This window comes from Colius striatus, chromosome 13 (assembly GCF_028858725.1).
Source record: "Colius striatus isolate bColStr4 chromosome 13, bColStr4.1.hap1, whole genome shotgun sequence".
Classification (NCBI taxonomy): Eukaryota; Metazoa; Chordata; class Aves; order Coliiformes; family Coliidae; genus Colius; species Colius striatus.
The window spans coordinates 6,327,584-6,344,329 of NC_084771.1; the positions used below are offsets into that span (position 1 = coordinate 6,327,584).

Sequence of the window (16,746 nt, forward strand, 5' to 3'; positions counted from 1 at the left end):
CTCCAGCAGGTCACCCCCAGCCTGTCCTTGTGCATGGGGTTGTTCCTCCCCAGGTGCAGATTTCCAACAAGAAGATTTTTGGCTCCTCATCTCTACAGAGCTGTTCTAATTGCTCCTATCAGCTGCTCTGCAGGAATTGCCCGCAGCACTGGGAGCCACTCAAACACCTCCCCAAATGGCCACGTGTCTGTGGGTGGGAGCCCGTCCCTTCGGAAGGACTATTCCTGTGCAGTGACTCCATGGCACAACATCAGCCTCTGCCAATGCAACCATCAACATGAGCTGTGTAAACACAGAGCTGAACCTTTTGTGATATGAGTTGGCACCACATAGTTTTCAGCACAGGCTTTTGGCTGATAACCAATAGATAGCTCGGCGTCAATCTGTGGCACATGCTCTCCTTCGCTTGCACTTGTGCTAAACGCAGGGCAACAAGCACTACGCAGACAAACCCAACCAGGGGCTGAATGGCCACCTGGCTCAGGGCAATGCCAGCCTCCCCCCCTGCAAGCACAGCATCTGCAGGTTTTTGTAGCTCAGTAGCACAGGGAGATGAGTGTGTGGCTTTGCTGCTGAGATAGCCATATGCAGAGCAGGTAATGAAGAGCAGATGAAGCAATTTGCTAAAGATCAATATTGATAAACACGCAGAGCTTACTAAGCCAACCCTTCTGTCCTAACCTAAACAAACCTCTGATTTTCTCATTCCATTTCTAAGTGGACAACTTATTTCAATAGTTATATTCTAGCTACAGTGAGAAGTAGATTTGTAAGAAGAGAGACGTGGTTTTGTTTGGAAACCTGTTTCATGTAGGTGCAGGGAACAATTAAACACCCTGAGAAGGTAGGCAAGCTTCATGCAATCAAACAGCAGCCAAACTGCTCAGCTTCAAATGCCTCTAAAGCTTTAGAGATGCTTAGCTCTGGTGTTTTCTCCGAGACAAAATTGAACAAAAGACAAAGATCAGAACCTCCTCAGGGTACCAAATTCCCCATAGTTCTGAGGATTTGGGTACAAGGCTTGGACACATTCTCTTACACTGCCACACATTAGAGCTTGTAGCACAGTGACAATGAAGCCATAGCATGGGTGCAGACGTGGCAGCTGCAGGTGGGCACAGCCCTGCAGGGCACGGTGCCGTTCACTGCTGCGGCACAGCTGCTCCTCAGCTCCAATCTTGCCTTCAGGTGGGAGGAACTAACTTCCCTGCGCTTTGGGAACTGTTGGAAAATGCACATGCTGTCCAGGCTACTGCCTGGTGGCAAAAATGTCCACAGTGCATTTGTTAATCTCAGCAAAAGGAACATGGAGCCTGAACTGGAACTACTCACTGTTCAGCGCAGAGAGTAGGAACAAAAGCCTGCATTGTTCTAAATGGGATTCGAGGCATTTTGCTGCCATAGCATTATTTTGAGACCAAGTTTCTCCTTGCTCAAGCAGTTTCCACTCACTTGAAAATAAGCAAGTGAGGGCATAAACAGAAACCTTGTTCACCATGGCTGAGGGATTTCTCAGGTCAGCAAAGCAAAGGAGGTTGAGTGTTTGTATCGGGGCAAAAGACCAGATGCCCTTGCTGATGGTGGTCAGTCTTTTCGAGTCAACACTGGAAGCCACCAGCCTTGCTTGTCTTGGCAGGGAAGCCACTTGCTAGAGGCCACCAGTCCCTGTGCATCCCAGCATGGTTAGCAGCTCCTCCAGGCCAGTACAACTGAGAGGAGGTGGGTGAGGAGGCCGGAACTGTGTCAGTTTGGAGAGACACTCCAGCAGAGTTGAAACACCACCAGCATGCCCATTATACCTATTTTAAGCTGTGTATCTCACCTCAAGAACTTTCTGGGCTCTCATTCATCTTGCTGATGAGAGACCTGGACATTGACATCCTTCTAAACGGAAGGCGTTTGTTTCATTCCCTGGATTCCCTGAGTCCTCATTCCCTGGATCTCTGTCTTTGAAGGAAAACTCACAAGGACACAAGGAATCTCTGTTAGAGGAAAGCATTACAGGGGCCAGAACTGAACTCTCCCAGAGCTGTGTACGGAACTGAACCATGTCTCTGGGCCTTCTCCACTAAACAATGAAGTGGAAAGGAGAAGTACTTCTAAAAATGGAAAAAGCAATCAAAATGAGGGCCCTAACATGAACCCCAGGACTGATTGTCATGGGACAGAAAAAATCCATGAATAAACATTACCCTGAATCACAAGTTAAAGCCAACAGATATTGCATTTCCTTATCTAAATCCAGTTCATATTCACTATCAGCAATGGAAGGGGTTTGGGCAGGTGACTTGCTCCCCAGTAGGCAATGGTGGGCTAAAGCATCCCAAGTTTTTAAGCTAGCTGAAAAAAAATAAGGTATGAGAATGGAGCTTGTGGTCCTTTGCCACTTTACCAAGTGGACAGGCTCAGGCAGGAAGAGGCAAACCCTCATCTTCTGACTGTGGGGCTTGGAAGCTCCCAGGAGAATCTGAGATGATCCTTGTGACAAGATGCAAAAGACACGGGGAGGCTGCCAGTTCCAGACAAGTGTCACTGGGAATCTGGGAGCTTGTTTGGCTCTCACACAACTCAGAAACTCCAGCCCACAACTCTCTGCTCACAGGACATGGCAAAAAAGTGCATCAGAATGCTCTGTGTGCTGGTACTGAAAACTTCCCCTTGGCTATCCTGACGTGTGCAAGAGGCCCCAGTGCCAGGGAAGCAAGCAATGTTTCTCTATATTCCTAGCACAGTGGGACCAATTGTTGTGACAGACAACACCCTCTGCTGTCCCAGAGAACACAGGTACAACGCTGTCAACAGAGGTAGAATGTACAGAAGGGATGGATGCTCATACACTGACCAAAGTTCACATGCACTCTTCCACCCATCAACGATGCTTCCAGTTTCATGGAATTATGTTTTCCATTTCAAAGGAAGCTGGCTGATAAGTAGAAAGAAATAATATCTAGGAGATGCAGGCAAATTAAAGTGATGATAAAAGCATTTCCCACAGGTGACCACAAGGAGAGTTTTCCTCTGAAACAATAACAGCAAAAACAAAACCCAAGGAAGGCCAGAACTTGCCAGACAACACGTACTTTTGGTCTGGTTTGGTTTCACATGGAGCTACAGCATGATGCTACTCAAGCCTGTTGATTCAGTGGTGGTCTTAATTCAGTGACAGTGGAGTTTCCAAGCAGAGGACTGAATCAGTGGTTTCCTTCCCCTGCAGTGTGTTGGGCAATCTCCATCCAGCCTGGGGACCAAGATTTTCCATATAATGCATGTAATGCAGTTGACCAACTGAGGAGCATCAGATGATAAGTCTGAACACGTCCTCAAGAGCAGAACATTTTGATGCTTGGCCCTTTGGGGAAGAAATGAGTCCAAGCCAAAATGTTTGCCCTTTCTGGGTTTGCTTGTGTGTATGCACAAACTATGGGGCCACAGGTCACAGCTACCCACAGAAATCAGTAGCACCTCCCTTTGCCATCCAAGGTACAAGTGTACCTGCTTTCAGTTCTGATTTTATCCCTACACAGACCTCTGTGAAAAGCCCTCACTGCTCGTAAGATCACACCACTGTAAAAGCTCAGCACAATTAGGATGTCAACATAATTAGGATATAAGTTGTGACAAACTTCAGTGACTCCAGTAATGTCAGTGGGTACTTTGCCAATGGCTTCAACAGGCCAAAGAGTTGCCAGGCTCTCTCATTCCTTTTCTACACCCCCAAGAGCTGCTGACAAGCTGCAAGAGGTCCCTGTCCAACCCAGCTCTGAGCAGGGCACCTGGAGACTGCTGCCCATGGCTGTGTCCGGTTTGGTTTGGAGGATCTCCAAGGACAGAGACTGCATAACCTCTCTGGGCAACCTGCTACACTGTTCAACCCCCCTCACAGCGAAAGAAGTATTTCTTACGTAACTGTGTTTGTGTCCCTTGCCTCTATTCCTTTCACAGGGCACCACTAAGAGCAGCCTGACTCCATCACATTGAGCCTCCCTGGCCCCATCAGGAATTTGTACACAGGGATGAGAACCCCTCAAGCCTTCTCCAGACAGAGCCACCCCAGCTCTCCCAGCCTCTCCTTGCAGGCTCCCGTTGCGGGAGGGCCATGTGCTGCACCTGTCCTGCCGCTGCCCTCCCTGCACCACCCACTTCATGGAGGCATCAGGACTGCTGGGAGCAGAGTCACTTCCTTCCCAAGGAAGAAATGAAAAGGGAAGTTCATGGTATCTGCTTTGCTTGCACTTCATGGCAGTTCAATTGTTTTCGTGTTCAGGTCTCACAGGCTGTTCAAAGCTCAGATAGAGCTCAGCTTTTTCTATAGTAAACAGAGGAGATGACCCAAAATGAGCCGTAAACCACAAATTACTCTGAAGATCAAGTAAGCAATGATATTGTACTGAGTTAAGGTGGGGAACCTGAGCAAGATGTTATGTCAGTTTTTGAAACAGAAGGTGAACTGAAAATCCATTGTCAGGCATTTAGCTCACAATCTCATAACAGGTATTGCACCAACAGCTGACAAGATCCTCGCTCAAAATACATCTGAGATAGCAAAAGTTAGACTTTAGGCTACAGAATATCCTGGGAACAAGTTGGAAGAAAACACAGATCCACAACTTTTTTCTTTTTTTTCAGTTATTGACCTGAGAGAGACCTGGGAGTGCTGATTGATAATAAACTAAACATGAGCCAGCAATGTGCCCTCGTGGCCAAGAAGGCCAGTGGCATCCTGGGATGCATCAAGAAGAGTGTGGCCAGCAGGTCAAGGGAGGTTCTTCTCCCTCTCTACTCTGCCCTGGTGAGGCCTCATCTGGAGTCCTGTGTCCAGTTCTGGGCTCCTCAGCTCAAGAGGGACAGGGAGAGAGTCCAGCGCAGGGCCACCAAGATGATCAAGGGTATAGAACAGCTTCCATACAAGGAAAGGCTGCGGGAACTGGGGCTGTTTAATCTGGAGGAGATTGAGGGGGGATCTTATTAACATTTACAAATATCTAAAGGGTGGGTGTCAGGAGATTGGGACATCCCTCTTTTCTATAGTAGATAGTAACAGGACAAGGGGTGATGGGATGAAGTTGGAACACAAAAAGTTCCACGTAAATATAAGAAAAAACTATGTCACTGTTGAGGTGAGGGAGCCCTGGCACAGGCTGCCCAGAGGGGTTGTGGAGGCTCCTTCCTTGGAGGTCTTCAAGACCCACCTGGACATGTTCCTATGTGACCTGATCTAGGTGAACCTGCGTCTGCACGGGGGTTGGACCAGATGATCTCTAAAGGTCCCTTCCAACCCCTACCATTCTATAATTCCATGATTCTATGACAGGATTGCCAGTTATTTCTACTGTGCAGACAAGCTGAGATGTCTGCTTGCTCCTGTTGTGCAATAGATCTGCCAGGGTACTGTTCCTCATCAGTCTTGGAAGCTTTAACCAGGAAGAGAGCTACTTTTCATTGCATCTGTGCAAATCCCTTGGAGAAAACCTTTCAGAACACACTGAACACACAGCTTGGCTGCTACATTATACCAGTATCCCAACGGCAGCAATAATGGTGTTTTAATTTTGTTATTATTTTTGTTTAATACTCTTATCTCCAGCCTCCTTATTTCTCTTGTAGACCAACTAGAAAAACCAGTGACAAGAGGATGCAGCCCTCTCCTGGCCTGTGGCAGCACTGCTTACAAAGCATGGACCAACTCCAGCTGCTTCCTGACTTTGCAGAGCACTGTTGTTCTGCTGCTGACTATGATCTGGTATTAATTACAAAAACAAGAGCCTTGAAATATTTACATGTTGTTTAAACTTGGCTATGTTTCAAACACTCGATAATTCCTGGGATTTCCATTTACCTTTCAAGGAGTGGCGTTGGAGAAATATTGTTACAGGTACATATTCCATTTGCCTTCCAGAGAAAATCAAGGAAGTGCTGAAACTACAAAAAACAAGAGTTTTCTTCAAGCAAAAGCTTAGTCCCTGTACCTCTGGATCAGTCAAACTTCATGCAAATAGGCCACAAACACAGAATTTTTTCAGATTAGAGCATTTTCCCACCAGTGATTTGTGTAATCATGGAGGAAAGGGGAAATGTGTCACTAATATCTTGACCTCGAAAATTTTCCATTGTAAAAACCTACTAATGTATCAGCTTTATCTTACCTCTGTGTGTGTAACAACAAACCAATAACCAGTAACAGATAAAACTGAATGACAAGTAAAAGGAACTGTGATAGAGGATGAGGGAGGAGTCACCAAAAGGGAAGGTTTTTATCTTTGTTCCTTACCAGCAACTTTGAATTAGCAATATTTCCTGCACACCTGGACTTTGCCCAGAACAAACTATTTCATTGCTGTAAGACCAAGTGAGTGTTTTATGATGTGAAACATACATAACATTGTACTGTTGTAACAGAAAACAAAGTTGGCTAGAAGACTCTGTTGATTTTGTTAAAGTCAGCAGGAAGGGAGGAGGATGGTGGGAAACAATGGTGGTAAACAATGGTGGTTTTCCCCAACACTGGACACTTCAAAGACTTGGCTGTAAAGGGTGCTGGGTAGCCTTATCTAGACTGTGTATTTGCCAAGAAGTGTTGGACCAGATAATCCTTGAGGTCCCTTCCAACCTAGTGTTCTAGGATTCTGTAAGAGTGTGGCCAAGGCCCCAAAGTCTAATATCTAACCAAGGCAATGGGATTCCTATAGCCCTGCACTGCAACACAGCAATACAGACAGGTGACTGAAGATCACAGAACTATTTAATCACAGACTGCTCAGGGGTGAAAGAAACCTCTAGAGTTCATCCAGTCCAACCTCCCTGCTAAAGCAGGGTCACCTCCATCAGGGGCATAGGAACACATCCAGGTGGATTTGGAAACCTCTAGAGGAGACTCCACACCCTCCCTGGGCAGCCTGTGCCAGGGCTCCCTCACCTCAACAGCAAAGAAGTTTCTCCTCATGTTCAAGTGGAACCTCCTGTGTTCCAGCTTGTTCCCATCACCTTGTCCTGTCACTGGGCACTATAGAAAAAACACTGGCCCCATCCTCTCGACACCTGCCCTTTAGGTATTTATCAGCATTGATAAGATCCCTCTCAGTCTCCTCTTCACCAGACTGAACAGCTGCAGGTCACGCAGCCTTTCCTCATCAGAGAGATGTTCCAGTCCCCTCATCAACTTGGTAATCCTCCATTGGATTGTTTCCAGTTCTCTCTCTTGAACCAAGGAGCCCAGAACTGGACACAATACTGCAAATGTGGCCTTAACAGGGAGAGTGGAATGGGAGGACAACCTCCCTCAACCTACGGGCCACACTCCAGATGCACACCACAATGCGACTGGCCTTTTTAGCAACAAAGGCACACTGCTGGCTCATGTTTAATTTGCTCTTCACCAGAACTCCCAGGTTCCTCTCCCAGAGCTGCTCTCCAGCAGGTCACCCCCAGCCAGTCCTGTTGCACGGGGTTGTTCCTCCCCAGGTGCAGGACTCTGCACTTGCCCTTGTTGGCCTCCCAAAACCAAAGGGGCTTGGGGTGTGTGGAATGGGGCAAATTCAGTATCTCATTCTAAGATGCTGTTACTCAACATTTCACATCAGCCAGGCTCATCAAAACAGAGTTTAATTTACATTTTCATGTTCAAACTGGATATAAACTAGGAACTGTTTACAACTAATCTGTCAGGGTTTGGTACCCATGTACAGCAGTAGGCTGCTCCTTGCCGAAGGCCTACACTCTGCTGTTGGATCCTCCTCAGGATCCAGTTGTCCCACGTGGTGCCTCTTCCTCCACCACGTGTTCATCTCCTGCTTGTACAGCAGCCTGCTCAGATGGTATCGTTCCACCATTGTCACCCACTTCATCAACTATGGAGACATTTGCTGTGGCACTGGATCCTCTGGCTTGCTCAGCCGCTTCTACGTCCACCTTGGTGAAACAAGAGGAAACAGTTCAGTTGCAACTTTACAGGAGGCTGCATCTTCCCAGGAGAGCAATGTCTGCAAGGACTGCAGTGAGCTTTGACACAGAAATAAACAGAGGCTGAACAAAGCTCTACTGTTAACCTCCAGCATCACAGGGGGAAACTGTTTCTGCCTAATAGAGTGGGAAGTTCAGCTGCAGCTTCTGCTTTCCTAAGCCAGCTCTTCCCTTGTACTGCCCAGTACCAGGACAAGAGCTTCTTCCTTCCACTCAGGGCATATCTCTCTCTCGCCATGGCAAGCTCTGGCACATATTGAGCAGGACCAGGCACTGGTAGCCCCTGGCAACAGCATCTTCCCCCAGCACTGGCCACAACAAGTGTTGCAGAACACATCAGAAATTCCTCAGACACCCACACTAACACTTTCCCTTTTGAAGGGCTGTGGGGCCTTAGGAACTGAAGAGAGGCTGGTGGCAGGGACCCCCTATCAAAGTCAGCCTGAAGCCTTGAGAAAAACCCTCAGCTGCAGGCACAAGAGTGACGAGCGCTTCTTCAGCCAGGCCTTACAATCAGTTGGGGTTGAGTTTCTGCCCAAGGCTTTGGATGCTCCCAACTCAGAGCAGGGCAGCATCAGGCTTTGCTGAAGGGGATACAACAACTAGTCCTGCAGCCTCTCGCCGCTGACACGGCAACGCCTGTGCTTGGCTCCTGTGCTCTGCAGCCCAGCAGCAGGAAATAGCTCCAGCCGTGGCTGCTGCACCAGCCTCACTCTGCAATGGCATCTGCACCAAGAAAGGCCGCTGCCTCACCTCAACACGCAGCACACTGAAGATGTCCCATTTGCACAGCGGGCATGTCGCGTGCTCCAGGAGCCAGGGGTCAATGCAGTGCTTGTGGAAGAGGTGCCTGGGGGAAGAAGGAACCACAGCTTAGGGCTCAGAGCAGGAAAGCTGTTGATGGAGCAGCTATGAAGGCTCATTTAGAAACAGTGAGAATTCATTCTTTCTACACTGGATTGGATTGCTCCTTCTAAGAGCAATCAAATTAAACCTTAGTGCTACACTATGGGGCTTCCACAGCAGCACAGCAATGACCAACATGTAGAGAATTCCAGAAACAAACTACTACAGTTCTGTTTTGGTCACTAATGCTTTCTGCTAAACTACCCCAGTCAGTATGGTTGAACAGGTTTTGCACAACCCTCTTAGTAACCTGTAAGCTGGCAAGAAATGGGCATCGATTGGCCAGTTACCTGCAGTTTACAAGTAACCTCCTGAGACACCTGCAAAGGAAGAAATCTTTCAAAAGCCCTGGCATCCCCAGGTGAGGCACTGCCAAGCCCCACTTGTCAGCCCCCTCACAGGGGAAGTTATGAACACGGGCCATCAAGGCACACTCCAAGGCTCTGTTTCCACCATTCCTCTTCTGCAAAACTCTCCGTGATAGAGATGCAGAATTCTTACTGTGCTTGATTCAAACTCCCACAGCAGAAGGAACAAGCAGGAAGATGCTCACTTCCACACTTTGCATTGAGGGACAGTTTGGAAGAAACTCACTTGCAGGTCAGGACACGCACGACTTCCTTCAGCTGGAAGGGCTCAAGACATACAACACAAATTTCTCCTTCAGGTCCAAGCTCCTAAAGGGATTAAATGAATTCACAGCATTAACAGACTTGGAGAGCTTCCTTTGAGCTACAGTCACACATACTGCACACAAAGGGGTCTGGCTACAGCCAGCTCAGCCTGCTCCCATATCGAATGGCACAGAAACACACTGTGTGGGTTACTCCAAGCCAAGCCCACACTTCAGCAGAGCCATGGAAAGTTTCATCCCATGGTGGGCAACAACAGCTGCAAACCAGCTCTGGGTCATTTGAGACACTTCTGGAGAGGTTCAGAAACTGCTGTAACAGTGTAACACGTGGGTGCTGATGGGCTCAGGCCTACCTTGTCCCCTTGCTTCATGGTGCGCAGCTCAAAATGTTCTATGGCCAACTTAGTCACTGCCCTCAGCTCCCGCTGTAACAGAAAGCAGTCCAGGTTAACACAGTCCTTCACCTCTCTAGGAGTGCTTAGGAATCCTTCCCAAGTGCCTGCTGCCAGCAGGGACCAGGTTTAGAACCCAGATGTTATCAAAGGAGCACAGTAAGCACAGCCACCCTCTTTAGAGACAATGTGAAACTGAGTTTTGGGATGTACTGATGTAGTTCTTGACTCAGGATGACACACCAACAAGGCCACAGACATCATCACTGGCCATTTGGACTATTAAGGAAGGTTAATACTTTGATGAAGTGAATTTGACAGTTCTGTGCTGACTGGAAGGCAGTGAGCCACCTTCCACACCTGCCTTGTTTATCCACTATGCAGTAAGAAGAAAATACACATTCAGAGAAGAACTAGCAGGTTGTCAACAGTTTAGCTAGCTGGCTCATGAGGAAAAGGCTTCTCTCTTTTAACTCAGAGCTAAGCAGATGTGCCACCAAACGTAGACCTTCGCTGGGACTGCAAGACAGCTTGACTGGCTCTCAAGAGACGCTCAGCTTTTTAAAGAAACCCGTGGCATAGTTGTACATTCCTGACGTGTGCAATTCCTGCTCAAGCTCCTGCCTCCACCAGTATTTTGCCCTCGAGATCCACAGCATGGAGTCATGGTATAAAAAAGCAACAACACACAAACTCACCTGACTATCAGACAGGGCCCCTGCAACATTCCGTCTCTGGACAGAATACCAAATGTAGTAGCACATGGTTGCTGCTACGGCCGTGAAAAACGATGCAGAGATGTAGAAGATGGTGTATAGTATCATCAAAAGTCCAAGTGTTTTCCCCATATTTATAGCCATGGTCACTCTCAGGCCACTCTCAATGTGGTGTAAGATCTCCGTCCCTGTCAGGTTGCCAATCATAATTGCAACGATGTTTTCAGCACCTACAAAAAAAACAGGAATATCTGCTCAGTTCCTAGGTTTTATATAAAAGCCTTTGTCTTACATGCCCCAGTTCAAGTGCTACAGAATAGACTAGAAAGTCTCTAAGATGCATTTGCAGATTACACATGTGCTGATGGACTGTGTCACCTCCGCTGCTGCTCCTTAACAGCTCCTTTCTAAATGTGATGGTACTGTTGAGTACTTCCCCAGACACTGAGCAACCAAGGCCAGAGATCATCCACAGGCTCCTCCTTCCTCACAGCCTGGCAGGGCAGCCCTGGGCCCAACCTCAGAGCAAGGCTGAGGTCTGAGCACCCCACACAGTGATACTCACCGAGAGGCTTCATGGGGAAAATGTCGTTGCCTTTGCCCTGCGCGTTGTAGATCACAACGGCCGCTGCTCCCCGTCTGGCTGCCACCTGGATTTTGTCAGCAAAGCTGCAGCTGCCGCTTTGGATCAGCGCGATCCAGGGCTGGTGGCTGGTGCTGAACTGGGTGTTTGGGGCGCAGGCTTGAAGGCTGCCAGAGACAGGAATGGCCACGAGCCCCGAGGCGCTACGGCGAGGAGATCCTGAGCCATAGACACCACAGTTGCACTGCTGGGTGGCACTGGTGTTGCTGGTGCTGTTGAAATAGACCAGATCTAGAGAGGCACGGAAGACAAATGCTTCCGTGGACTCAAATGAAGTGCTGGCAACTAGCAGAAGGCAAAAAAAACAGAACTTGGCAGCCTCCATCACCGCTCACTGCTATAAACACAAATGTATCGGCCTGGAAGTCTTTTTGTCTGGCAGTGGGTGGTTGTTAGCCCACAACCTGACGAGGAGTTTGGAACAGCAGTTCCAAGAGGCACTTGACCCCGTGCCACTGAGACCTCCAAGTGTCACTCAGTTGCTCTGGAACCCGGCCTGGGATTCAAGTGACCCGCCCTCCCATTGTGACGCAGCAGCCTTTGGCCCCTTCACAACCTTCTACTCCTTCTTCACAAAGCACCGTTCTGCCCCTCCTCTCTCCCAGTACTGCTCAAACTCCAGCTTGGATGATGTTCCCCCAGAGATGGCTCCAGCCTCCTCAAGCCCTGTTCCAACCTGAAGGTCACTCCAGAGGCCCAGGCCATCTTTCATTTGGCTGTGGAAGCTCGGGGTTCTCACTTCTCTGTGCTGCAAACAACCTTGTTCAAAAGGGGAAGAGTGAAGGGAGTAAGGAAGGAAATCTTCCAAAACTCCCCATGTTGCAGACTGACATAACCAAGTCATTCCCCACATTGCTCCTGGCAGATTCTTTCAGTCATCCACACTCTTGTGTCCAGCTTGTTCTGCAGTACAAGAGATGTAGAATCACGTCGACTGATCACAGGAGCAAACTCCCTCTCAGCCCATTTTCACACTCTCTCTTTCAAGACTTTCAAGAGATCTTTGAGTGATTCTCACACAATTCTCCGTCTCTGGATGTGGGCTCTGTCAATTCTTTTGCTGCATTCAGTCAGTGTTTTATTCCATAACTATTACCAGTAGCCACTCTTCTTTTCTGATGTTAAAACAGAAAAATGAAAACTCATGTCCATAATGAAAACAATGGAAGGACAAGTTGTAAAGTTCTCTCAAGGCCTTTTCCTGGTTTTCAGCAAAAGTGATGCTGCATACAGGGTTGAACCCCAACCCAAGAGAAGCTGCACATGGTGCCATTGTCATGGTTTAGGCCCATCTAGAAGCAAAAAGCCCGCTCACTCACTGGTGTCCCTCCTGGCTGGACTGGGAGGAGAAAAGTATCTGAGAGGCTTTGGAAAGTCCCTAAAATAACTCACTCACTACCGATGGTCCTGAGCAAAATAGACATGGCTACTCAACTTGAGGAACAAAACAAACATTAACTGAATGCACCACCAACCAAAACATAATGAACAAGAAACAACACAGAGTGGCACAATGATAAAGAGCACGAGCAGCCCTTTCAGACCACCTTCCCCCAACCCATCCCCTCTTCTTAGGCTCAGAGCCCCGGTCCTGGTCCCTTTACCCCTCTGCTCTGAGTGGCACAGAGAAATGGGAAGGGGTGGCACAATCAGTCCTGTTCCTCCCCTCACCATATCTCCCTGCTCCAGCACAGGTCCCTCACAGTCTGGGCAGCCCTGCACGAGTTGCTCCCAGGTGTGTTCATCCTGGGGGCAGCAGCTCCTCTTGCACCACTCCTCTACCTCCTCTTCCGCTGCAGATTTTCCTTTACAGTGGCAGTGCTGCAGCCTCCCTCCTACTACCAGGCAAAAAGTGGCTCCACTCAAACCCATCACAACTATGCATTTAGATGGAAGTTGTCCTGTAAAGATTACAGAGTCACAGAATGGTCAGGGTTGGAAGGAACCTCTAGAGATCATTCAGTCCACAGATCAGCTGAGCACACAGCTTAGGGACCCTTGCTACAGCTGTTGGCTTAGGGAGCCTTCCTGCACCAGCTCTGACTCTCTCCCTGCTCTGCTGCTGCTCCTTAACAGCTCTTTTCTAAATGTGATGGTACTGTTGGGTACTTCCCCAGACACTGAGCAACCAAAGCCAGAGATCATCCACAGACTCCTCCTTCCTCACAGCCTGGCCAGGTGGTCCTGTATATCTCCTACAATCGAGTCCACAAAAACGAATCCCTTAGGCTTGCTGTGCAATACCTAAGAAAAAGAGCTGTTTATGGGGGGAGGAGATAAAGACACCGGGGTCAGGGCTCAGAGCCGGGGAAGAGAGCAGAGGTGGGGAGAAGATGGTCTTAAAGGGCTAGTTGTGCTCTTCATCATCATACCACTCTGTGTTGTTTTGTTTGTTAAGTTTTGGGGTTTTATGGTTGTTTCAGTTCTTGGTGGATTAAATTGTTTTCTTCCCCAGGCTGAGTAGCCCTGTTTTGCCTGGGATCTTAAGTAGCAATTAAGCCCTCCTTATCCTTTGGAAATTCTTAAAAGTCTGTGGTACTTAAGTCTAATCATGGTCTTTTGTCCCTGGATGGGTCTAAGCCACCACATTAGTTCGAAACATACTGACACCACTCCCTGTTCAACAAAGAGGATGTTCCAGGACTGTTTTCATTTTTTCATTCAACTATGAAAAGCACAAGACAGCAAGCATTAAGTACACTGGAAGAGTCTCCTCAGGTTTCAGAGAACACAACCAAATTCTGCTCGTGGTTAGATTCATATAAACTGGAAGTGAGAGCCCTGGCATCCAAATTGATGTGTGAAATGAAGGCTGAGGCAAATCACAGCAAAATCCAACCTCTGCATAGTAAGTCTGGCACACAGTGCCATCTACTACATGATCTTCTGTTCTTTATAGTGTCATAACAATGTCTATGCCAGAGGAGACAAAAGGTAAACCTAAGCCAGTATCTCATCTGACAGAAACCAGCAGCAAGTGCCAAAGGACTGCTAGGTTAAGCAAACATCTGCAAAATCCTCCTCCATCCTCCAGCAAATAACTATATGCAAGTTAAACTTTCATTTTAAATAAAATTATCATCATCTACTTAATTTGTTTAATTGTTTGCTATTCTGGTAAACTTACATAACAAAAATCAATAGTACCATATTTGTTACCTCTGGATTGAACCATTTGCAGCTCTGGCACCATATCAACAAAATTACATAACTATCAAAGGGCCACAAGTACGAAGGATTCACGAGAAGGGAACAAACAGTGATAAAGCAGTAAGATATCTAACCAGTGCAAGGTGCAAGTGTGCACGCAAATGCTGCCATCACAGTTCTCCTGAGGTGTTCGAAAACTGCATTGACAGCGTAACAGATAAGGAAGCTCAACATCTGATAGAAGTCTTCTGGCAACAAAAAAATCAGAGGTACACAAAAACCTCCTCTTGTAAGATTCTTTTTTAGTTATTTCCATGTAAATATAGATGTATGATTGTACGATACATCTCTTTCAAAATGTCCCATGCAAACTGGCAAAAATTCCCTCTTCAGACAAAACAGAAGTCACTGGCAGTTCACCTGCAGAGCACGAGGTGGCAGAGTAGTAGAACCTTTGTAAAGTACAAGAGTACTGATAAGCTATCGATCTTGCACCTGAAATGTAATTCAATGTCTCTGAAGCAAAGCAACAGATGATTAGGTGCTCCAGCTCATGAGAGGCTCCAGGGCTGAGACAGTGAATATTGTCTTTTTGTTTCCTGTGCACACAGTAGGAAGTTTAAGCATTGTTAAAGCCATTAGAAGTGTCAAAAGAAAAAACAGATTTTGGCCACTTTTGTTCAAGAAACTGTAAAAAGTAGAAATTACCAATCTGCATTCCCTTTTCTCCTGCCCTAAAGGGTGTTTATTTTCCAATTTATCTAATATGAAAGATATTCCATATCTTAATTTACCCAGTTCTGCCAAAAGACTTAATTTTAATATAAAACCTGTCTTCCTGCACACACACTACAGAGAAGCAAAAATAGGATGTCCTACCGCAAAACCTGAGAAACGGTCTCCAGAGCATAAGCTTTGTTAGAAGTGCAAAAGAATGAAGCAAGGAAGAAATCAAGTCAGTGTCTTGGTAATATTCTCCATGGCCTCACGGAGTTTGCAGAAACAATTTGGATACATGTGACACATATTCACTTTAGCAGCTGTCAGTTCGTCGTGATTTGGCACACCTCTGGGCCAAGAGGGGCCGTCCTGCCGCGGGACGACTCGGCCTGGCTACGGCCGCTCGGCTTCCCAGGTGAGCGCGAACCAAGCGCGCAAAGCGCCCAGGACTTTGATTTCACTGCTCAGGCGGGGATCTTCTGAGGCTGGGAGAATGTGGGGCGTCTGAGCTAAGCCACCGAGTCCACCCCGACCTGGCCACGGTGCCAGACGGCTCTGCCCGAGCCACGTCCAGGGGCGCGGCCCGTGTGCCCGGAGAGGCCCCGGGGCAGTGGGGCGGGTCGGTCCACCCGGGGCTGCCCGAAGTCAGCGCGGGGCACGCCACTGCCGCGCCGCGAACGGGCCGGGCTGGGCCATAGGCAACGGCCGCCGGACATATCGCGGTCTGGCAGCTGCTCTGGATCACCTCGGACAGCCCCGTCCGTCCCTCCCGCCGCCGCCCCGCGCTGTCCCCGGGCCCCTCAGCCCCATCTCTCCGGCCGCCCTGCGCTGTCCCCGGGCCCCTCAGCCCCATCTCTCCCGCCGCCCCGAGCTGTCTCCGGGCCCCTCAGCCCCATCTCTCCCGCCGCCCCGCGCTGTCTCCGGGCCCCTCAGCCCCGTCCCTTCCGCCGCCCCGCGCTGTCTCCAGGCCCCTCAGCCCCATCTCTCCAGCCGCCCCGCGCTGTCTCCAGGCCCCTCAGCCCCATCTCTCCCGCCGCCCCGCGCTGTCCCCGGGCCCCTCAGCCCCGTCCCTTCCGCCGCCCCGCGCTGTCTCCAGGCCCCTCAGCCCCGTCCCTTCCGCCGCCCCGCGCTGTCCCCGGGCCACTCAGCCCCATCTCTCCCGCCGCCCCGCGCTGTCCCCGGGCCCCTCAGCCCCATCTCTCCCGCCGCCCCGCGCTGTCCCCGGGCCCCTCAGCCCCATCTCTCCCGCCGCCCCGCGCTGTCCCCGGGCCACTCAGCCCCATCTCTCCCGCCGCCCCGCGCTGTCTCCAGGCCCCTCAGCCCCATCTCTCCGGCCGCCCCGCGCTGTCCCCGGGCCCCTCAGCCCCGCGCCCGCCACGCTGTGCCTGCGAACCCGCCCGCAGCCCGGGCTGCACCACGGCGGGCGGCCGCGGGGAGGGACTGGCAGCCCCACGCCTGCCAAAGCAGAGCGGGACGGAGACAGCGGGCCGGTACCGAGGAGCCCGCGTCGGGTGAGGGGACCGCGGGGAGAGGTGGGAAAAAAAGGGCGGGGGCGCTAGGGGCTCGAGGCTGGGCGGGGCCGGGGGCGCGGCAGGTTCCCCCCGCGCGGCGCCGCGATGGGCGCGCCCG

At 49.6% G+C, this 16,746-nt stretch overlaps 1 protein-coding gene across 1 annotated transcript; it reads right to left on the reverse strand.

The window, feature by feature from the left end:
• Nucleotides 1-7,663: 7,663 nt before the first annotated feature.
• On the reverse strand, nucleotides 7,664-12,210 carry LOC104555095 (E3 ubiquitin-protein ligase RNF128-like). The gene is made up of 6 exons (XM_062006734.1): nucleotides 11,170-12,210; nucleotides 10,587-10,834; nucleotides 9,850-9,921; nucleotides 9,457-9,539; nucleotides 8,710-8,806; nucleotides 7,664-7,905 (listed from the first exon to the last, which is right to left on the reverse strand). The coding sequence occupies exons 1-6, from the start codon at nucleotides 11,570-11,572 to the stop codon at nucleotides 7,732-7,734; spliced, it is 1,077 nt and encodes a 358-aa protein (XP_061862718.1). The 5' UTR covers nucleotides 11,573-12,210; the 3' UTR covers nucleotides 7,664-7,731.
• Between the last annotated feature and the right edge of the window lie 4,536 nt (nucleotides 12,211-16,746).